Source organism: Brachyistius frenatus, unplaced genomic scaffold (genome assembly GCF_029030835.1).
Source record: "Brachyistius frenatus isolate BFR_SWC_R1_liver_20210118 unplaced genomic scaffold, ASM2903083v1 Contig_5, whole genome shotgun sequence".
Classification (NCBI taxonomy): Eukaryota; Metazoa; Chordata; class Actinopteri; family Embiotocidae; genus Brachyistius; species Brachyistius frenatus.
In genome coordinates, this window is record NW_027210604.1 from 4,266,530 (window position 1) to 4,290,543 (window position 24,014).

Sequence of the window (24,014 nt, forward strand, 5' to 3'; positions counted from 1 at the left end):
ATAAGTTAAAATGAGACAAAATAAGATAAGACCATTGATCCCATGGGGAAATGTACAAATTACCCAGCAGTGAATAAAATCCTCTAGCTGCAAAATTGAACTCATATGTATATGTTATTATATGCATTATTCTAAAGTGGTCAATTGTGCATTGAAGAAGTTTTCCTTTTGGGACTTTAAGTATTTTGGTACTGTCTCTTAACTTGCTTTCTTTTATTTTGAAATTAGGTCTTTTGAATGAGCAGAGTAACTGTAATATGAATGTGACAGATGACCCTCCATACGACACATGACGTTATTTCAAAACCTCCGACTCTGAACTCAAGGTCAATCACAAACAAATGTTCTCTGTGTTCATTTCAGGATTTTATACATTATATTAGTTCTTGCTTTGTCTCGTAATTTTTCTACAATAACTGAGGTTCATGTATGTCTTCACTGTGATATCTCTATATTTAGCCTAAGTTCAAGACCTGAGCACTTCTTCTGCAAATCTGATTTCAGAGATGCTGAGTCTATATCTGTCCTGCTGAGCTGCCCTATGAGGCAAAATAAGTGCTGCCTTATCTTACACAAAGGCTCTTCCCGCCATCCTCCCACTGTTCCATAATTGTTTTGGAGTAAACAAAGGGTGTGTTAAAATCTGTCCACATGCATACGTGGCCACATTTGCTAACAAACAAACGAAGGCTCTGCTCGGGCAGAAGGTGTCAGTGGGTCATGGTGCTCTTTAGCCACTTGTTGCTTGTTTTCTCTTTGGTGCCACTGGTACTGAGCTACCCCTTCTACCCACCAACATGCTACACTAAGGTACTGAAAATGGCCCGAGAGATCACCCAGTGGGCAGCAGACTTGAAGAGGGACCCCGAAACTGTAAGTCAGCTGCTGTGTTGTTTTACTATTGTAGATTTTTGCTGCACGTAAAGTTTATTTTACAGTCACTTTACACTTAAGTTGTCCTTTTAACTTTTCTTGTTGTCTGCTCTCTTTATACACATCCCATGGTAGATATACGTGACATAGTAACTGTCTAAGTCTCTTATTAGCTAGAAATAAATATGTATTGTTAATTTAGTTTAATCCTATGAGATCAAATCACAGCAGGCTACATCTGAACATATTTCAGCTGGGACACCTGTGATTTTGCAGGGCAGGGATTGTTATAAAAAAAAAAAAAAGTACATTAAATCAATCTGACATTTTTGAAATTTAACTGTTCATATTATTCTTTTCATCCAGAGTCACTGCATGGCACACATGCCAGATCTCTACATCGATGTCCATGTAAGTATGACTTCAAATTATTTGTGATTGTAAAAACCTGTTTATTGTGAATCAACTTTACACATATGAAAGGTAACAAAAGTTAAAATCTAAGACATTGTTCATACTGAACTTAAACCTGTAAGTTTTAAGAGGCATTGCAAAAGAAAATTTATTTTTTTAGCTTTTAGTTGATGTTTTGAGTAATTTGGCCGTGACACTAACTTCTGTGGTGTTTTGAGTGCAAACCTCAGTTGCAGTAAATCATGCACAGGGACACTAATTGTTACTCATGACAGAATGCTTGTGTGATGTACAAAATGAGGACCTACATCTCCTTGGTGGAAGGCCTGCGAGAGCGACGCTGTGCTTACACCAGAGACGTGAGGAAGGTGGGCGTCACGCTGAGACAGCTCTTCATCATCATGTCAGAGAAATGTCACGGGGTAAGACAAGACAGGCTCTGAAAATAAGTGTAAATCGTACCACAAGTGTATGTTAGTTAATGCCATCAGATCTGGTGGGACTTACAGTCAAGTGCAGTGCATTTGTGCATGGGAAAGTATACCAGTGTCTTTAGATAAATTACAATTTAAAAAGTCAGTCTTATAGCTCATCTAACTAAAGAGCTATTCATCAAATGATAAGTTAATTAGTATTTACTTTGAAAATAACCTTTTCATTTAGCACGTATCTGAATCCGTTGAGCATAACTGTGAGTCACAGCAGCCTGATGTGAAACAAAAAACAAAAAAAAGGGAAAAACACACTGATGAAATGCATTCAAACTGACTGGGTCACTCAGTGTGTGATTTCACAGGATTAAGCAGGGTTTATCATGCAGATTATGAAAAAAAAAAAAACGTTCCGTGCTCTGGACACATCTGGGTCTGCGATGGGTTTACTCTCACAGACTGCCATGACCTGTCTGTGCAGACCAGGCCGGAAAGTCTCGACAGAACGTCACAGTTAATTCACTTTCATGACGGTCGTTTCAGTGCGCAGAGAAGGGTGTGATTTAGAGTATTTATGCTCAATTGTAGACTGGAAATATACTGTAGTAAATATAATGTGAGTGTACATGTGTCATATGGGTAACCTTCTGTCGTGGCTTACATACAGTGTGTATATTTATCACAGGAAAATGTGTTTAATGTAAAAACAGGTTGCTGCTGCAGAGATGCAGAGAGTCCACACAACACTCACAAATGTCTGTTGGTATCTTTTCCTTTTTATAGGACTTGGTGTTCACAATCTATAACTGTGCTGCACTGGAGCGCTAACATATGGGATGCTGAAAAGACAGTATTTCTGCCAGCTCAAGGAGAGTGGAGAGAGAGAGACAGTCTGAGTAAACATTTCTTCAAGCCTCCGTAATGACAGGACTGTGGTAAATTGGAAGACACAAGACTTAAGTGAGTTAAGCTGATTAAACTGTGTGGTTGTTTTGCATTAATATCAAAAATCATCTTGTCTGTCTCTAATGGGGTTAATTACCATGTAATGTAACAAACACCATTAAAACCTCTTTTGTTCATCTCATTTCCAACAGTGAGGTGGCAAAAACTAGAAGTACACAATCGTCGTAGAGAGAGTTATATTGGTTTATTAGTTTATTTACAAATATCAGATGAATAATTTATAGAAAAAAATAAGTTACAAATAGCATTAAACAATATTGATTGCAACAAATAAGTGCACATGTCAGTGCTAGTCATGCTGTTTTCTTTGTCAGGGATCACCGAAACCAGCTAGAGAAGAGATGTGGAAAAGCATGTCCTTTCATGCGTTCATTGTTTCAGAAGCTATGAGGTAATAGAAGAGAGAAAAAAACAAAACAACTGTTAGTGCTGTCACAAGGATTCAAACCCTGATGAAATAGACTGAAACCAATGTGCAGAGGTTGTTTGGAGTCCAATAAAATTACCTGAGCTTTCTGACTTGATACATCTGATAAAGATAATTTAGATTTATTTCTAGTGACTTTACGGTACACTTTAGCAACCATCCCCTGTAGGTTTGTGTCTCAGTGAGCCTGCCAAATTGCATCCAAACTCACTCTAAAACATTAAGAGCTTTTATAGAGAACTTTAAAGAGCGAGTTGAGGCCCGCTTTCTTTGAGATGAGATTGTTCTGCCTACAGCTGTTTTTAAGGTCAAAAGTGGACTTTGAAGCACGGAATTAGGACATAGGTTTCAGGGTGATCCCCAAATAACCTTTACAACGCCATCCTCATCTCTCTCCTCTTCTTCCCATCTTCATCAAATACAGGATGGACATGGTGTTCAATCTTATGAAACTCACTCAGTTTTTAACATCGGCGAACTTTTGTCTCCATAACCCCTTGGAACAACATAAACGATATCCCATACAAGATATAACACAACATCATAATCAATACTTAATCTTACTATTAGTAATTATTTAGAATAAGTGAGATAAACAGAAAAATGAATGGACCTGGTGAACCCAGGTAACGTCTGCTGTAGTACAATCCATTTGGGACATTTTTACACCTGTGACTTGTCACAATGTGACAAAGATCTGCTTTTGGGTCTTGAGACATTTCCGGGTATTTCATCTCTCATCATCCCTTGTTATGAGAATTGATGACCTAAAGTCAACAGGCACCTTGAACTATTTAGAGTACAGGATCGTGCATCAGGTTATCGGGCAGGAGCTTTCAGTCTGAGTTGGACAGTTTTGTAGTCATAGAAGCTACGTGTACAAACACACGTACACAATGGTGATGAGTCAGAGTGTGTTGAAACTTTGATGGGCTTGCATGGACTTGCATGAGCTTGCCACTTTACTGTAGGTTACATTGTCTTTGGGGGACTTACAGGAGGTTTGATTAACCTCTTAACAACGTATCATGAATGTAAAGTATTAATAGAGAACATCCAACCATGTGGAAGCTGTCAACCAAGATGCCCTTACAGGGCTAAAACAAGATAAGTAAAACAACAGTCCAAAACAGCAGTTTAAATTTAATTTTCCAACCCATTTAAACATCTCAGTGCTTAAACTGATGAGCAGCCAAAGCAGAACATCACCCAATTAACACCAATCTTCATGCCCGTAATTCATATTTCAGCAGTTAATTGTTTGACTAATCTTCACATGGGGAGACAACACAAGGGTAAAATTAGTTGCAGAAACGAGGTTGTAAATGAAGCCCACAGAGGGAAATATTACCTGGAGTTCACTCCCTAATAATTCAAAATTAGTCATAAAATTACTCAAATTGAGATCTGAGATTTATTTTAAGGACAACAATCATTTATACAGTAAACAATCAGTCTTAGTAAAAATTCTCAGAGCAGATCTTACTCTGCCTTTAGTTTTTTTTTTTTTTTTTTTTACTTTATTTATGCACACAATGAAAACATCAGGATAAAAGTTGAATACAATAATATTGCATTAAAGATATTCAGTTAAAACTGATTAGATCTAATCAAATCCTGCCATCTGGAAAGCCATAAGCAGATGTTTACTGACACATGACTTAAAAAAAAAAAAAAAAAAAAAAAGAGTTTCTGATCGGTTATTGACAACTCATATCAGCACATAAGATAATCACCACCCGCAGTACTTCTCCCTCTCACGTTGCTCAATGCGTGTTCCTTTCCAACATTGCTCTACATTTGCCACTAGGGCGCGCTGTAACACTGCCCGTACATGTGGAGGAGTGAGTTAAACCATCACAGCTTTAAGTAAAAGACTAATAAAAAAAAAAAAAAAACTAGTAACAAAAGTGCAGTCCGTCATTTTAAAACGATTTGGTAAATTAATTCGAGATCTTCTCTAAACTTAACTGTAAACGAAGTATAAAAGCAAAGTCTTAATTTTTGTTGCCGTTTAATTCAAACCAAAACCGTATTAAACATTGTAGTTGAGGCGGTAGGTTTAAAGAAAAGAGAACTGCAAATAAGTGTCATAATAACGCCCGAGGCTTGCGCAGCTGCGTTCCGCACAGTTCCCGGAGGTTAAACTGTTTTTTTTTTGGATAATGGCACAGCTTTTTAAGACGCCGCCGCTGTCAGAGGACCCGCCCAGCGACCAACCCGGACATGAAGTCCTTTTTTACCTCGTCAAGCGCTGGAATGACGACGACTTGCTCTGGTCTACGGGACTACATTTCCATAACGGCAGCGATAGGGCTGTTTTAGTAGCAAGGTGGGGCTTTCTCCCGCAGTTTCAATCAACAAGTTGCCCGGACGGACGCGGACGGACGGACGGGCGCAGGCGGCGGACTCCCATCGTCTCTCCGCAGCAGCAGGTGGTCACCGCGCGTCCCGGCACTTAAACCGCAGCTTGTCAATTGGATTTACGGCATGTTTTCACCTGAGAACCCGCAGAGCCTCGAGTTGAAATGGACGGAGTAGAGTAACTTGTTTGGAAGCACCTTAGTTCTCTTTTCTCGAGGACGCAGACTGTTAATTGGTAGATACAAGTTTTGTTTTTTTGTTTTTTAAACGGGCTGCGCGTCTCTGCCTGCGCAATGCTCTCTGTGTAGACATCCAAGCCTGTTGATCGTTTTATTTATTCTTTTACTATTTTTTATTTTTTTAAGTCGAAGTAGCTGCATTTAAAATCATGGCATTCGCTAAATTCAGCAAAATTCTCCGTCTGCCGTCTCTGGAAATTAAAAAGAAGCTCAAACAGTACGAGCACGTCCACCGGGACATCAATCCGAACGATTTATGGGAAATAATTGGCGAGCTGGGCGACGGCGCTTTTGGAAAGGTCTACAAGGTGAGTGGACACGAGGACACCTGCAGACTAACCACACTTTGTGCAGGCTACTTCTTAAATCCTCTACTCAAAGGTCTCGGATCATCTCGAACTCCTCTGATAAGTTGCCCACATGTTCCCTTGTCAGTTCTCCGTCGTTCATGTTACGAGACGTTTCTTGAGTACTAAAATTCAAAGACCCTCCTCTTCTTCCACACAAAAAAAAAAAAAAGATTAGGCCTAATCGTTTTTCAATTCTACTTAATGATGAAAGATCGTATTTTGTATATCGATTTCCGTTTACTTTTTTTTTTTTTTTCTGTGTTTTATTTTGATGTATAAATATTCTCTGGAGATAACCCTCATGCTCGGGGTGTGGTACACCTCTAAATTGCTTGAGGATGCTTCACCTTCCCAACATTGCTGAGATGATGACAAATATCTGAACTGTGTTGTCGGTTCAGAGTTTCACTGTAAAACAAAAACAAACAAAAAAAAAAAAAACATGTCGTGACTCTACTCTTAACTTCGGGTATCACGAAAGAGTTTTGCTCCATCCAACGCAAGTGCACGTTTGTTGGAGTCGAGGAAGGAAAAAAAAAAAAAAAAAAAACTTTCAGTTTAGGCTACTTGTGTTTCGCTATTATTTGCTTCCACTTCCGTTATCCATTTTATCTGCAGTTTTATCCCTTATTCCTGGCTTGTTGATGCAACTCTCTTTTGTTTCCTCGAGCTCGACAGTTATGAGTGATCACAGTTTTGCTGAGGTCCTTGTAAAAAAAAAAAAAAAAAAAAAAAAAAAAAGACAAGACAAGACCGTCCACATCTTGTGTGAGTGTCTTCAGGTATCTGCTGTACAGAGGGGTTTGGGAAAAGTCATTATTCTTCCTCCTGACCCCCCTCCCACCCGGTCCTTGCTGTGAATCCAGTGTGAAGTCGGCCCCGCGGGGGGGCGGGGGGGGGAACAGACGGACGGTGAAAGGACTTTTCATTAGCTCTGCCTGCTCCTCCCAAACCGCAGCAGCAGAACTTTTAGCTCAGAGGAGGTATTTAATCTGGATCTGTTAGCTGGTCAGTCGCCCCCCCCCCCACCCCCACCCCTCCCACCCCCTCTGCATAGCAGTGCACAGGCCCTCTGTGTCTGCACAACCCAGTGGAGCACAGTGAAGGTCTTTGACACATCGGGGCCCTCAGTGGAAGAAGTGATGCTTCAGCAGAATCCTGCACTGAACAGAAAATGCAGTGTTTTTTTGTGTTCTCTCTCTCTCTCTTTCTCTCTCTCTCTCTCTCTCTCTCTCTCTCTCTCTCTCGGACTCCACCTTTTTGGGATATTTAGTTTTTGCTGGACAGTGCACACACGGTAGGGGACGTGGCTGAAAGTTCACCGTTCCGACTTCACGCCTATAATCTTACCTTCACATGTAAAGGTTCAGCGGGGGTGGAGGGGGGGGTTAAATGTCGGTAACTTTGCAGCAGGTCTGAATTAAAGTTATGTAAACGCTCCTACAATGTATGTTTTGAGCAGAGCCAGCATGTGAGATGTTCTGTGGGAAGTCTCTTGATAATACAGATAAAATGGCACAAAACACGAGTGAAGCAACTAGTATACCATGAAAAAAAAAAAAAAAAAATGTACCCAGTTTGCTTTTTAAGAAGCTGAGGGACTGACTGAACATGAGGTGTTTTACGTTTGAAAGAGCCTTTAAAAGTTGAAAGCCTTTCCTGTGCTGAAGCAAACTTGAAGTCAACTTCACATCCAAATATATATATTTTTTTTAAAGAAAACTAAAGGCACAAATGTAGCTGATGCGTTTAGCATGATTTAGTGCCACTTGGATGACTGGCACGCTTTCTGAAATGTAACGTGTCCCCACTATAGTTGCCTTTTTCCTATCCAGATATCAAGCTGGTGCCTTTAGCTTCTGTTTCCTCTCCTTGAGTGGGTTGGAGGAGGACTGCTCCGCACCTGCAGCTGTCAGATTGGAGGGGAGGGACGCAGAGTGGGGGCAAGATGATGGCCAAGAGAGGAAATCGTGGGACTGCATCAGGGGGACGACTTCCTCTCGCGGCTCCCGAACCTCAGAATAAGCGGCTCGTCTGTGGGAGGGAGGGAAGGGGCCTCAGGTGGAGAATCGCACAAGTTTTCCGTTGTTAAAGAAACTTTGGTAGAGCAGGCGTTGGGGGAGTGCTGTCTGTCGCAAGTGAAATCGGCCGCTTATCAGACTGTCGGCGGCAGGAGTCAAATGCAAAAGCTGGTTGTGGATGTGTGACGGGCAACAGGGGGGTAATACAGATTGTCTCGTTTATAAAAAAAAAAGACAGTTTTAATCCTCGTCATCACTGCTTATGCTTCTGAGGCTTCTTCAGTTTATGTCCTGCAGATAAAGCGCAGACCTCCTTCGTGCAGTGTTGGTATAAATACAGACTCGGAGTGCGGCTGTCTCTAAAGGTTAATGTCACCATTAGGAGAATACAACCTCCCTGGCTTCGCGGTAGCGTTAAGGACAAATCAAGCTGTGTGTGTGTGTGTGTGTGTGTGTGTGTGTGTGTGTGTGTGTGTGTGTGTGTGTGTGTGTTTTTATATCACGGGAACAGAACAGTGAGAGAAGGAGCTCATAAAATGCAATATACTTTCTCAGTTATTAAAATATCTTCTGCTGTATTTCTGGAGTCTTAACATGTCAGTGCAACTGTCTATTATTGACAGTCTGCTGCAGCTGAGGCCCCCCCCCCCCCCCAAGATGAGTTTGAGGGGAACATAATGGGAAAGTAGGCTCTAGTTTGTGAATTAGCTCTCTCTTTTTATTATATTTTTGGGGCTATTTTGTAAAATATTGCATAGTTCTGTCTCCTCAGAGTTCTAAAATGTGTTCTTATGAATGTAAAATAACTCGGGTTAAAGTCCTGTATGTTATTTATTTATTTATTTATTTTTTAATGGTCCCTGGCCAAAAAGTGTATGATATTTTCACATCCTAAAGACTTCTAACAGATTGTTTCATAGTTTGAGAATTCACAAGGAATTCAAATGAAACCTTTATTTTATTGATAGTTGATAACAGTGATTTAAAAAATATACTACAAAGATTTTTTTTATTTAACACTTTAGCACATAAAATGACAAGAAAAAAAAAGTTAATGCAGAATATTCATTTTTACCAATGTGTACGTGATCACAGAGGGAAATACAAACCGGCTGTTGCTTACACCTCAAGTTTTGTGTTTCACCGGGTTTAAGTGTCAGTGTCAGCAGGTTAACAGTGCTGTTCAGTAATTAAACAGAAAGACATTAAGCCAGTGTTTGCAGTCTATTTGTATGCTGATGTTTACTAAAGGAAAGGAACTACTTTGAGAAATGTGGCTTCACCTTCACAACCAGTTTAATGAAAATATTTCAAACTCTCGTCATTGATTTTTAGTTCTGACCACAAACAAATGGCCAAACAACTTCTTAACTTTACTATGGCCTGCTGTTGTTTGGCTTATGTATAGAATTGCTTTTGAAGAGCAACCCTAGCCACTTTAAGATTCAGACGACAGCTTGATTTAATTGCTTTTGTCATGTTTAATACCTCATTGGTGCATGTTGTAAATCCCTCACTGCTCAAAGTTGCACCATGCTGTGCGCACACACACTCACAGAGATTTATACCACAATACTGTGACCTTTCTGTCTCCCTGACAGCTTTTCTCCCTCACTATAACCACTCTCTCTGTCTCACCCCGAGCATGTAGTCTCTCATACTTTGAGTCACAACAGCAGAATGTGTCACTTCCTGCAAATCTAGTGTGTCAAAGGGAGTTTTATTCGTGGGTTGTTTTTTTTTTTTCTTTCAATGCATGCTTCCACTTGCTGGAAAGAGTCTGCATGTGTGTGACGGTGTGTGGCTGCAGCTGAAGCATGAAACAAAGGAGTTGTGTGGTTCCTCTCGCTAATTAATGAGGCACGTGGCGCTGGGGGCATTGCCCTGCTGCTGCTGCTGAATTGTTTCCATAGACACGAGCAGGCTGTAAGGTTACGCTCTGTCAAATTCCCATTGTGTGATGAAAGCCACAGTGAATCTTGTCTGAAGTGTAAAACACAGTCTGCTAAACCTGGACGTTAACTGTGATGGACGGAGTTTGGGTAGTTAGCCAGACACAAAAGTTTATTCAGACACAGTGTGGTTTCATGGGAAAACAAAGTTAACCAACATAGTTTCTTTTGATTTTTAAGTATTTGAAGTAAAAGAAAACACATGGCATGTGCTTGTAAAAGGAAAAACCGCTGGGTTAAATAGCAGAGACATTGTACGTCAGTATGTTTAGAGCAAAGTCTTTAATTCTTGTAACAGGTTTTATCATTCATCAGGAGTACTGAATGGGTCTAAACGTCCTCCATCCATTGTCAGAAAAGGTCTCATTGTCCCTGGTTCCATTTTACAGAGGGTGCCTTAGAAACACTTTTTGAAAATATTAGGTTTTAGGTTTGATGAAAGTCTTATCTAAGCATGAGACCTTATGGAAAAATCCCTTCATATATGATCATCTTCTGAAGGCAAGTGAAAGAGAAACACACTGGGTGCGTGGGAGGTGGCATGGGTTGCTGCATCCTCTTTGTGAAGGCAAGCCACAGGGTTTGTGTGAAATGCAATACTCATGGTAAGTTAGAATATGGCAGCACCTCAAAGACGTGCGTTAAAATGCCTTCAGTTGGTCTGCCGTCACTGCTCCTGAAAGTCTGGGTTTCTCTGGGTCTAATCTCAGGCAGCAGCTGGGCTGTCAGTGTCTGATAAGAGCCCAGCTAGATGGGTGGAGGCTAAGCATGGTGGGAGTCCCTGTCGTCCTTGTGATGACACTTTTACTGGCACTCAGTCAGCTTTATGATCAATGCAAGATGTAGGATTGCACACTTAGATCAGCCATGTGCCTCTACTTAATGTCAGAGATGCACCTACAGGATGTTTTTTTTTCTTGTTTGTTTTTTTTTAGTTGTGACACTTTTTTTTCTTTCTTAGATTTCCTCTCCTTTTAATTTTTTTTTTTTTTTTTTTTAACATTAAAGCACATTGTAACTAGTGGACTGTTAAATCAGTTCTAGAAAGAGTTATAATCTGGCATCTTGCACAACCTGTCTGAGCTCAGCTTTAGTTACATGCTTCAATCTGTTGTTACTTGCTTTGTGTAGGCTGCACTCAGGAAGTGTATCTCATCTGTCATAAGATTTATGGTTTTGAAGGCAGCTCTTGTATGTATGATTGATGAAACAAATTAGGGTTATATTCATTTCAGGCTGTCTGTGGTAAATCATAATGTCCTACCTCATTGACCTGCTTTGCTTCTGAAACTTTGTTACTTCAAGGTTGAATTCTTCTTTGACGTTCTTGCAATGCTGATCAAAACTTTCACATCCTGAAAAGACTCATTGCTTCACTGTGTGTGTGTGTGTGTGTGTGTGTGGAAGGTTGAGTGTCACTCTGAAATGTGCTTCACACCCAGTTATAGGCTGTAAATGCATAAATGTAGTGCTTTTATGCAATCAGTGTGTTGAGTAAGAGAGGAAGGACCTTGTTCTGTTGTTAGTAGGAAATCGGCCAAGTCATTTTCATTCCTTGCAGTTGCATTCAGCTGTAAGAGTTTTAAGTTGAAGGCTTTTTCAGAAAGAGCCAATGCATCATGCATGATTTTGTCTTTGTCTCTTTTTAAGGTTGGGTTTAGCTGTAAGATCAGGTGTAAAGTTTGTGTTTCTGCAGCCTTGAAACAACATTTTATTCACGCTCCTTCACAATCGTTTTTTACGTAAACAGAGATCGTTCTCAATCGTGAAAAAACTTAACTTTTTTACTTCCTTGGTATTGACATTTACAACCCTGACCCCTCAATAACAGATCACTGATCAGGCCGTGTGTAAGGATCGAATTAATAGTGATTGCTCAGTCCAAACAACTTTAGGCCGACTCTTCTGACATGGTGCTGCTCCAATCTACCTGCTTATTCCCTTATAATGTGTTGTCAGTAACCTGACACTTAAAGCAGGAGGTATTTTAACATGTTTATCAACTCAAATCTTGTCCAATGTGCATTTTGGTGGACTATAAAGCCAAGTTAAGATGACTTGTTTCAGTAGACATCTACTGAATGACTCAAACTAAAACTGCGTAGGTAAGAGATACAAAAAATAGGACTTTGAAAAGTAAGTTGCCCCATTCCCGGCAGAAATGACACCTTTTAAGTATTAATAATGGAACTTGACAAGCATTTACTCTTAAAAAATAAATGTCTATGGCTTTTTGTTCCCTCAAACGTGAGCCTTGACATTTGACATGAATCGAACAAGACAAAAAGTTTTTTAGAGGCGCTGTGCAGTTTTTGCTATAAAACTAATAAATCACCCAAAGGTAGCTGTTTTGAAAGGCTCTGCTTGTGAACCCTGTTCATCTGAATGAGAGGTCACCACTTCCTCCGACGCCTGCTGTGCTGTCAGAGGATATATAGGAGCTGAGAACAACATTCCTACTCGCAGACACGTGGGGACAGCCCACGGAGGAGTTTATGATGGGCCAGAGGTCTAACGCGCACACATTCCCCTGACTGGAGATGCGTGTGCTTTGTAGATAGTATGACACACTGATCAAGCCGAATATACACGTCAGCTTGTGGCAGGCTCATTCAACCTGGAGGCGACTGACCCGAGAGAAAGTTCTCTGCATTATCGGTCACATGAGGTCATCTGGTCCCCCGACACTATGATTATTTCTCTTTTAATTCTGCTCAAAGTTTAAGTGGAAAAAGATAAGTTAATAAAAGTAAATTACGTTAAAAAAAAGCTGCTGATAAAAGCACTTTGGCTCTCGTGATATTTCAGGTACTCTTGAGGTTTGATGTCTAAACTGGAGCGTGATCCAGCAGTGTGCTACAGAGCCACACACCCACTGTAATCATTAATACCTTAGTCAACAGTGACAAAGACAATATTGAACATTATTATTTCTCCGCTTGATTCATTTTGAAAAGACTGCGCACGCCTGTGTGTGCATCTGAATAGTCAATGGTACGCACACTGGAGACTAGGAGTGTGTGCTTTTGTGCGTGTTTACTTAGTCTATCATCTACAGTATGTTTGTATGCTGACAAATTGGCCAGTAACATCTGCTTTTGCAGCTCTAAAGGTTTTGTTGAGCAGCAGCTTCAGACAGTTGCTGAAAACCGATTGATAAATATACGTCACAAATGGAGAATGTGATATGATGACGTACATTTTTTTGTTTGTTTCCCTCAGCTTAATTTGTCTAAGATAATGAGGAGGGTAGAGGGGTATACTGTACATGTGAAGCAGTAAAAGGATTAAAAATGAGATCCAAGATGTTAAAACTCTTGAATTATACTCGGGAAGATGGATATAAAAGACATTTAGATACAGGACTGACGGGTGATTGACAGAAAGGCATCATGTAAAAGGACAGAAAAAAACAGGAAGCAGACAGAAATATATTTTTGATGGCGAAAGGTTTTGAGTAGCTTCTGGTTTTAGACTGTAGATATGACATTTAAAGATTTTAATAAGACGTTTAATTGAAGGTTTAATAGACCGGAGGATTTAATGATGAAAGTAATTGTTGTAGCCCACTTTTAATCGTCTATAATCTGGGTTGAACTCAGTGTTCAGTGTCAGTCAGCATGGGGTTTTAACAAATATATGCAGAATGAACCACAGGCAGGTTAAAACTGAACACATGCTTGAAATGTACACTATCAATAAAAACCAATTTCAAACAATTTGTTCAAACCGTGATACAGCCCAAGTTTCTCTGTTTATTGCTAATTTGGTCATTTTAGTTTACAGCAAAACACCCAGACAGAGAGACAAGAACCACAAGAAGGAGAAGAAACGAGTCTTTCTGATGGAAACCGTAGAAACCAGACCCAAACACAGCCAGAGACTGTTGTTCTCCTCTGAAGTAAAGTGAAGAGTCGGTGGGTTTGAGACAGTGAAGCGTTGTTTTCTCTCGGGATAGCTGCAGCAGCTACAGTGGTTATTCTGCTCCCTCAGGACTGTGCATGTGTTCTGTCATTATGCAGTGATTTACAGTTTTTCCTATATAAATCTGACATCTGTGTGTTTTTTTCTCTTTTTGTTTTCTTGTCCCTCGGTTTTGTTGCATGTAAACACGTTTACAATGATGTAGGTGGCCAGCTGCTAACAACATGTGCCAATTACTCTATAACTTTAGGAGTTTGGGTTGTTTGGAAGTTTTTCTAAATTAAAGCATTCTGGTAACGGCACAAAATACACATTATCCCTTCCATCTATTGTTAAAATGCGATGTATGTCGGGTGAGGTATCTTATTTAGGTGCAAAAATGTAATGAATTAATTACTTTTAATACCTTTTTTAGTCACCATCAAAGAATTGACCACTTCATACCTCCAAAGTGCAATAAGCTGTGGAGAGTATATTCGGACATGAATTAAGGTCGGCCTCCTGTTGTTATTTAATTGTTTCTCTGCTGTGTACATACCGACGCATGCGCAAACATCCAAATCCACTTGTGCATTAATGTCATGCTAATTTGCAGGAAGTCAGGGGGTCCCATGTGAGAAGCAATGAGGTGTTTCAGTGTTATTTCCTCTCTGTGAAGTGTGTACAGTCGAGAAGGTGCGCGTATAAACAAACACGTGTTTATGTACCCGAGGACCCTCATTGACGTCATGCATTCCCCACCACACACAAAAAAAAGCACCACATGAACTCGTGAGGCCCGGTTTTCTCAGTCTACCCACTTTGACCCCCCTCAACCATCTGAAGGCCAGAGGCACATTCCTCAGCTGTGTTCCCACTGAGATGGAAAGGTGTGTTAGTTTGTGTTTGTGTGTGTGAGAGAGAAAGAGAAGTCCCTTTTGAAGCTGGGTCAGGAGTTTGAAAACTTAAAGACAACACAACCTGGGTTGAAGTCTGAAACCCGAGTTCAATATGTTCAAAAATGAAAAATATCTCAAATTATGTGAGTTAACCAGACCTCAGTAGCTCGTTCTTCATCTCTGCTTGATGCTGCAGAAGTATCTTAAGGTTACATTACAGACTACTGGCATAAGATCCCAATCTCCGACTAAAGTGTTGGCAGTTAAGTTGCATTGTGGTCGATGACGAAGCCACTTTCTGACGAGGAAGAATGCTTGGAAGAAACAAACACGTACGGTTTATCTAGTTTTGGCAATATCACAGATGTGAATCGATAAATTGGTTGGCCCCTCAACAAGTTTGGTTTCTGCTGCATTTTTGCCAAGATGAGCATGTTGGCTGTTCAATGTTTGCTGTGTTAGAATTGGAGATTATTATTTCTCTCGACTTGTGTTTGCGTGGATTAGTTTGTGTTTTTCTGCAACAGCACTTTTAGGGCAAAAAAACAACAAGAATTCGGTTGGTTACTGGTGTTGTGCGTGTTTTTCATGTGGTGCTCTGTGAATTGTAGTCTAAATTGTGTACTTGTCTGAAACCATGTCCTTTTGTAGTTATTGTTAAACATGGCAGTAATGTATACTAAATTGATGCCAGCAGTCAAATAATGTACAGAGCTTGTACAGATGGAGCGGGATGGCAGAACACCAACAATCACAGGACACTATATCCCAGCAAGTCTGGTACTGAAATCACACCCAAGACGATGAGTTTGTTGAGGCTGACGGCGTTGTTGCGGAGAGCCGAGATGTTAGTACAGGAGTGAAAGTGTCTCGGTATTTACTGTCGAGGCTTGTTAGCTGACTGACTGATTGGTTTGATGGCAGGAGGAGACGTCCTGTTGACTCTCACTGTAGGTTACTCTGGGGAAGTTGGCCTCTCAGAGACTGTTTGCCAAACCCCCGCACACACACACGCACGCACGCACACACAATCATGGCAAACTGCCTGACCTGTTTATTCAGATGTTTTCCCACAGCCCCTCTAAAGCGGGGAGGCATCATACCCCACCAGGCTGTTTAGTCTGCCGTGTTTCTGAAGGTCACTGGATGGACACCAAAAATACACACAATGGTCCATTTCTCACCAGGATATTGTTTTCAGGAAAGGGAACAAATTAGAAAATTTACCTCAAAATGACCTAATAGTTTTGTGTCATGTCCAAGGCACAGATTTCTAACACTGCAGCCTCCTTTTCTTTTTTTTTTTTTTTTTTTTTTTTTTAACTCTGAACGGGGCTCATATTAACGTTGCCACAAAATCCTATCGGTCAGCATTCGCAGCATCTTACACAAGGATCAGCATCCTGTGTTCGGTGTCGTCTCAGTCACTTAATGGTTTGGGTGTTTAGTTGTTTACCAGCAAGCATATGTTTACGTTCGCTTCTCCTTTAGAACTACCAGGAATTCTCTGTGTGTCTTAGTTTAGTTATTCAGACACTTCTGTTTTTTGGGTTTTTTTTTGGTTCCTCCCAGATACTCCGGGAGGGCGTGGAGCCTCCTTTCCTGTTTTGCCTTTAAATGTTAGTCAGCATTTTAATTACTGTTTTGTGGATCTTCCCTTTGGTTACAAGTGACACAGAAAACTCCTATACATAGTGCAAGTAGCACAATAAATCTAGCTTTAGGGGAAACTGGATATTTACTAAGCTGAGTCTCATAAAATCTTAGCACTGATCATCGTCTGTATTTTTTGTTTTATTTACGGTCTTTCTTGCATATTGATGTTTTTCATTTGATTTTGATGTTTTTCACCTTTTAATCTGGCACATAATAAAATAAATAATACAAAAGAAATCTTCACACCCCTTTTATATCACACCGACACACCCTGTACCTCCTCGACTGCTGATGTTTTCTGTGTTTAAGTGACAATAATAGCTCTCTTTGGAGAAGTGAAACTGAAAAATAATGTCTTTACATTTACTTTTGTTATGAAAGAGTTTTGGCCTAAAATAGATTAATTCAAATTTAAGAATCCATTCAAAACAACCTGCCGTTACTCATGCATGTTGAATTTACTGTTGCGTTTCTCTCTCTCAGGCCAGGAGCAAAGAGACGGGAGCTCTGGCTGCAGCCAAAGTGATCGAGACAAAATGTGAGGACGAACTGGAGGACTACATTGTGGAGATCGACATCCTGGCTAAATGTGATCACCGCTACATTGTCAAGCTGCTAGATGCATTTTACCATGACAACAAACTCTGGGTAGGTAACACGGGAGTCTGGCTCAGCCAAACCGACATAATTGTAAACCACAACTTGTCACATCTTTTTTGTTTCCGTTTCATTTGCTTCTTTGCTCTCATAAACAAGTTTGCCAAAAATACAGTGTCTGCAAACTTGAGCTCTTTAAACAGACAGATAAATAAAATATAATGCAAAATAATCAAGTAGAAAATCACAAAATCCACAAATTTACTTACTGAGTTTAGGCAGAAGTTATAAATATTGAAACAGATTTTATGCAGCGGTCTCGGTTAATTTAAACAAACAAAGTATGTTTCTGCAAAGGAACACTGTGGTCAGGTTTGATTGCTGCGTAAGAGACCTCATCTGCTCTCTACACTGTTGCCTTTCTCACAAGATATTTTGTTTTCACTATCTTGAAAAGTTCCTGTGTTCCTCAAATGAGTTTTCTTTGCAACCTTTTCAAACGGAGATCAACGCACAAAAACCTGAAGAAAGTAGAAAAACAAACCTTATAACCATGTATGTCGGCAGGCTCGTGAAATGTTCTGTTTCACTCCATCACAGCCTTGTTGTTTTATTGCAACAGTATCTCATCTCGAGTACATTTCTCCTACATGGTAAAGCTCTGTTGAAAAGTAATGATAAGGAAAAGTGGATTGCCTAAATGGGAATGACAGAATATCCCCAGGATGACACGATGCATCAGAAATGACCTCGTCCTCACCCCGATGTTACAGCAAGAATGAAGATCAATTTCAGTTCAGCGATTTTAGCTCATGAGTTATTTTTCCTCTCCACACTCGCACACTGGGTCAAGTGTAAATATCTCAACTCCTTCAGTAATCTCCTGCTCTATCTGGCCAAGACAAATAGTAGTGACTTCATGCTGGGGCAGGACCTCAAATATCTGAGGAGTTACAAAGCAGCGTTAAGGCTAAAGATAGTTGTCCAGTGTTCCTTCTGTCATCAGTTATCAAAGCCATAGAAATTGATTTTGTGTCCTGGTTGATTTGGTTACCGTAGGAACAACCAGTATAATTTTAATACAACACCACACGCTTGTTGAGCAGCTGTTTTGTCAGAAATGCAAGAGAAGAGCAGCCGGTCCATCAGTTCACGCCCAAACAACCTTATGTTGCTTTTAAGAATTCAGTCGGTAATAATTGCAACGACTCGGTTCATGCTGCACATGTTGTAAGTAGATCTCCATAGAAGAGCATAAGAAAGATTCCACCAAAGGTCACCCACACGCCGTTCAGTTATCCTCGTGCAAAATTGTAACTCCACTAACAAATAAATTGCCAGTGTTTTGATTCAAAGGCACATTTTTGATATTCGATCGCAGTCGGGATTTAATCGCAGTGAAAAACACGTTTCTTTTCCTGTTACCGCTTCACAGTACATGCCAGTTTTTATAGTGAATAGGAGGGATCAGGTTAAGCAGCTCCTTAATACAGCTCTGACATCGTACAGAGAGCAAACCGTAAACAGTGAAGCCGTTACAGTGGATTAAAACTGTATTAATTATTCAGTCCGAGTCTAGTCTGGTGGATTCATCCCCAATAAAGACTATTGTGTGATAATTATTAGATGTAAACACACTGACTGACTATTGCAGAAGAAGTTCGGACTTTAAAATGCTGTAAAAAATGGGGTCACAGCTTATAAAACTCCACAATCATTAACAACGAATGGTTAAACCTCTTGAGTACAGCACCAACCACACCTGGAACCGGATAGATAACTAGATATTTCCCCACGTTAGTTTATGCTGATAAGTCAAATTTACAAACATCCCACCCTGTTGCACTCAAACCACATACTTCCTGTGGGTTTGTGTGTGTGCGTGGCTTGGAGTAGCAGCTTTTACTTCACTACACGTCTTCAGGCACTAATGTGTCTCTTCTTTTAGTTCTTATTTACATGGATTCTCTTCATAATCATAATTATCCAGCATGTTTTTTTTTTTTCATTCTGGTTCGGTGTAAAAACTTTCCACCACATGGACCTATGAGCATTTGCCCAGAAGTACAATACATATTTACGACATGACAAAGTGAACAATGCTCTGCACCTCATTGCTCAAGTGTGCGTCTGTTAGCCTCAGGATCTCAACAATTAGCCCAGTGGTTGGTGGTCAGGCCTCGATGACCTCGGTTTGGTGGACTGGGCAGGGTGAGCTAACGCTTTCCGGTGCCGACCCACCCGTTCTGCTTTCTGCTGAGTGCAAGATGAATAGAGGAAGACAGAAGAGAGCAAGAGACAGTGAGAGAAAGACTGTTTGTTCCACTTGAGAAACAATGTGGTCTTGAGGCAGCCAGGCCCTACAATGTGAGAAAAAGAGGCCCTTTAACATGGGGGACAGGACTGCCGACATCAGCACAAGAATGAACAGAGAGAGACAGCGAAAGAGACAAGAGGGGTGGGCAGTTAAACAGATGGGCAACAATGCAATAGACAGAAAAGAAGACATCATATAGTAGCCTATAAGCCTGTCTGTTTAAAGTGCTGCTTCATCCAAATTACATAAAACATGTATTCTCACTTACCAGCAATATCTAGCCATTGAGTTTTTAAAAAAACAAAACATTAACAGATCCCACCCTGAAACGTCGGCTTAATACCACAATATTTTTCCAGTGAAAGTGTTCTTTGAACTTTACAAACAAAATTACATATGCCCCTAATGTATTGGGGAGGAAGTTGAAATCTAAGAGACCTATCATATATCATAATCTGTTAAAAAAAAAAAAACTGTCTGCATGGCGAGGTACTGCATAGAATAATGGAAACAAATTGTTTGAGATTATGAAGGCTGATGAACCTTTTTTTTAAGGGTACCATAAAAGCCTTAAATCAGTGTCTGTGGAACTTATTTGTGTACCCTGAGTCTCTTTATTATTTCTAAGAGCTTTATAGTTTGATAGAGAAGGAAGAAGTGATTGGGCTACCACTGCAAACTTATGTTTATTATTTGAAATTTTACATGCATTAAGACCAATAAAATTTTTTTTAAATTATTATTCTATGGTTGTATTTTTATTCGCCACTATTTACATACAGTGAGGTTGAGATGATGTCACCCTCTCTGGTTGCTAGGAGATTTTTGATGACACTGGTAAGCCTCAATACTAGTTGTTGGGTGAAGTCTTTGTTGGCACCACCTTGTGCACTTTCAGACACCCTTTAAGTACACACTTCGGAGAAGACACAGATCACTGAAACAATTGTCATGTTAATAGAGGTACAACGTGTGTCTGTGTGATTCTGGTTTTAGAACGTACAGTCGTATATCTCTCTTTATTCTTCCTTGCCGTTGTGAAGCGGGTCTTTGTTGGCGAATAGCCTTTTACTCTCCTTTGGCTTCGGACAAAATGAGGTGGCAAATCACTGTGAAAGTACCGAACAGTGAATTGGAGGAACACTGCAGTGTCAGCGAAGCCTGCTCCATTTATTTTAAAGCTTTCTGTCGAGGTAGTCCAGCTTTACTTCAAAGAAAAAAAGGCACACTAATAAATGGTTGTATCTGTTGTAAGACAATGGACAACATCAGCTTGGCTTAGTTTCATATTTCTCCAGAAGAAATATAATAAATCCTTAAAATATAAAAATGATGACACATAACTGTAATCAGGAGATTCGAGCTCCGTTTCTGCTTCTCCAGAAAGGTTGCATGCAAAGCACCACCAGTGTGTTTGGTTGATTTTTAAGTCTTCCTGTGTGTCTTAGACAGCGAAGCTCAAGTCCACATGCGCGCTCAGCCCACTGTGGGTATGCTTTTCATACAGCTCGACTGGTCGGAGCACATTCTTCACCGCAGCGCAACTCGTCACCCAGAATTCCTCCAGGCGGGGAGAACGAATCCCATCTGCAGAGACACCGATGACAACACAAACCGGTTGCCTCTGACACAGTCGAGTAATGTACAGCTGTTTAGGTTGGCCAGTACAGCGTGTTACTACTGAAGTGCAGTTCATTTAATTTAGGAGGGTGTTTTTTTTTTTTAAAAGAACTGAAATGAAAATAAGGTCTGTTTGGTTTGCAGGGAGCAGGAATAAGGAAGTGGTTCGTACGTGTGATTACCCTCCCTCTGTATTGTTAGCAACATATATAAACTGGGTGTGCTTCAAACTACAGTATTATTCTATCTGTATTTACGTAGTTCTGCTTGGAAATATGGTTGAAAAGACATTTTTATCTATGGGACATTTCAACTTTTATCTGTCTGGTTTGTCCATCTTTGTAAGAATCCAAACGATTCTTGGGACCAGGAAATGTTTATTTCAAAGGCCTTGAAACCTGGTTTTCGTAATTAGCTTGTTACTCTGTGCCAGGTGATTTATCCGACTTATAATGGATCTTTGCGCAGATAATTTATCAGCCAGTTTTATTGGATTTTAAACATGAACACACGACATAAACAACCAATTTCCATACAAACCCATTTGATTTTTACATGGACATACCTAGCAGGCATTTTACAATTGAAATATAAACTTGAGTCCTCTTCAGAAAGCCAACTTTGTAATGGTGACACTATAAAGGACCTCAAATTGTGTCAACCATGTGCGTCTCCATCTGCACGACACAGGCCGATGTTTTGGTTTGGCCAATTTTTTAGTTTTTCCTCTTACACTTCCTTTATTTTTTCTCATTTAGACACAAATATCCTCATTTGTGTTTGTGCTTTGATGGGACACAAACAGGTGTAAAAAAATTAGGCGTATGGTAGTATTGAGGTATAAAAGCAGTAGCTTATGTGACACACAGACCAAACCGTCCTCCTGCTGTCCGTCACAGTCTGTTTTAAAAGACAGTTTCATGTCTCCTCTTCTTATGACAAAGTGAATCATCCTTGACAACACATGACAAAACCTTAAACTGATGGGGTTTGTCAAACTAAACCTCACAATAAGTACATTGTTCTGCCTGAAGTTGCATGCCGAAATCGACATTCAGGTTTTCCCGCAAAGTGCGTGTCTTCATGTAACTGCGTGTCCTCGTAAGGTATGCATAGTTTCGCACATTCCGATGAGCCGCGTACGTGTGCACCTTTTGTACTTGTACTTCTCTGTACGTCTTTGTCTAGACTAAAACGCCACGCCTCGTCCAGCGCCCGGCTGATGCTTTGACACGGTTGTCATGGCAAGCATAATTATAATAATTATAATAACTATAAAGAATGAGATCATGTAGCAGGTGTGCTGCACATCATCTGGGCGTTGATGTTTGACTATTGAATCAATAGATAATTAGTAATTAATCAGGTGTGTGTCAGAGTGCTATATTAACACGATGCATGAGCCGCTTCGAACGCGTGTGCACGCAGTTTGGTGAATACAGCTCAACTCACCGCGCAGGGTCATGAAATCCTCTGATCTTTTTGTTTGCTTCCACTTTTCATGGGTATTTAAAGTTTTTATTTGATTTAAAAAAATTTTTTTTTTCTGATATCTGTGTGGGTGTGTCAGTGAGAACCAGACTATGTAAGGAGAGGATATCAAAGGTGATGACTGAAAGTTCAAAATAAAAAGATCATGGTGTGACAGATAATGATTCTTTTTGCGAGCGTCAATCTGCCCGTAAACTGATCCGTGTTCTTTCCTACGAACTTACTTGGCAAACCCGCCAAGGTGCAAGCACACCTGTTTCTTAAAAGTAATGATGGACGACACCTATGATTAGTTTATTTCATGTTGCGCCCAAAACACGGCTATGATGAATTGGAGCGCCAGAACCTCTTTGAACTGTGCGTCTTACTTTGTGCTCCGATTATCCGCTGTTAAATGATCAAAAGTGCATTTGGACATGCCTTAAATGCACGTTGACCATTACAATATAGCCCACTGTATTCTTTTCTCCCTTCACCTTGCGCTGCTTTACTACAAATAAGAGACGAATATAGATTTTACAGTTTCTTTGCTGGATGACAAAATAGTAGTGATTGGGAACCTCACGAGTGAATTGTTGCTTTTACCTTTTTACATTCTTCATCATTGTGTAAACTGTGCTATTAATAAACCTAAGCTCATTTTACTGTCACACTTCATGCTAGGTTTTCCTAAATTACCCTCCAGCTGAACTCCCAAATCCAAATGTTTCATGTCAGAAACTCAAATACAATTCAAATCAGTATTGCATAGCATTAATAACTTCTATGCTAGTGAAAGTAATGCCTTCTGTTATGTGAGAATAGTGAAAATATATAAAAGGTGCACATGTGAAAAATGTATAAATACTGTTTGTGCACGTGCTCCTTGTGAAGTGATCGGTCCTTTCTGTTGATCCGTTCAGACATTTCTGCAGCTGTCAGTTGGGTGTTTCTACTTTATTGTCTCACAGCTGGGTCAAGTTAAAGCTCGCCTCTTCTCTCCTCTCCCACAGATCATGATTGAGTTCTGCCCTGGAGGTGCTGTGGATGCCACAATGCTAGGTATGCCCTTTCACTTCCCTGTAGCTCTCTGTGCATCTTCATCAGCTCTCCACCTTTCTCACCGTCTCGAGAGTCTTGGTTCCACCCCTGCGGCGGTGCTCTGACTGCACCGGCAACTGAGGAAGTGTTGAGATGCGATAAAAGGTCAAAACTGTCCTGTGCTGCTGAGCTCAAGTACATACAATATAGAATCACAATATTACGAGAGAAAAAAAAACAATCTAGAAATCCATCATTTTACTGTTTGTTGCTCTGGCCATTATCGTGTGCTGCAGCTTCACTTATCTGGCCTTGAGTGTCTTGAAGCAGTCAGACATAGTGGAGTCCTCCGGTGTGGGAAATCCCCCTGGTGTGTTTTCACTGGGTAATCCACATCCTCATAACTGCCTGTACCCCTCTGCAGCTAACCAAACACAGACAAAGTAGAATAAAGTCTACAGGGCAGGGCTACCT

At 40.4% G+C, this 24,014-nt stretch overlaps 2 protein-coding genes across 2 annotated transcripts in view; both read left to right on the forward strand.

Moving 5' to 3' along the window:
* Window positions 1–661: 661 nt before the first annotated feature.
* Window positions 662–2,924, forward strand: LOC138635050 (cytokine-like protein 1). Its single transcript, XM_069722360.1, has 4 exons — window positions 662–873; window positions 1,240–1,284; window positions 1,563–1,709; window positions 2,502–2,924. The coding sequence occupies exons 1-4, from the start codon at window positions 721–723 to the stop codon at window positions 2,544–2,546; spliced, it is 390 nt and encodes a 129-aa protein (XP_069578461.1). The 5' UTR covers window positions 662–720; the 3' UTR covers window positions 2,547–2,924.
* A 2,779-nt stretch (window positions 2,925–5,703) lies between these two features.
* The window catches only part of stk10 (serine/threonine kinase 10), a 39,043-nt gene continuing 20,732 nt past the window's right edge, over window positions 5,704–24,014 (forward strand). The window contains exons 1-3 of the mRNA XM_069717825.1: window positions 5,704–6,022; window positions 16,979–17,143; window positions 23,513–23,561. Coding sequence (XP_069573926.1) covers window positions 5,864–6,022; window positions 16,979–17,143; window positions 23,513–23,561 — 373 coding nt within the window. The 5' untranslated portion in view covers window positions 5,704–5,863. The remainder of the gene's footprint in view (window positions 6,023–16,978; window positions 17,144–23,512; window positions 23,562–24,014) is intronic.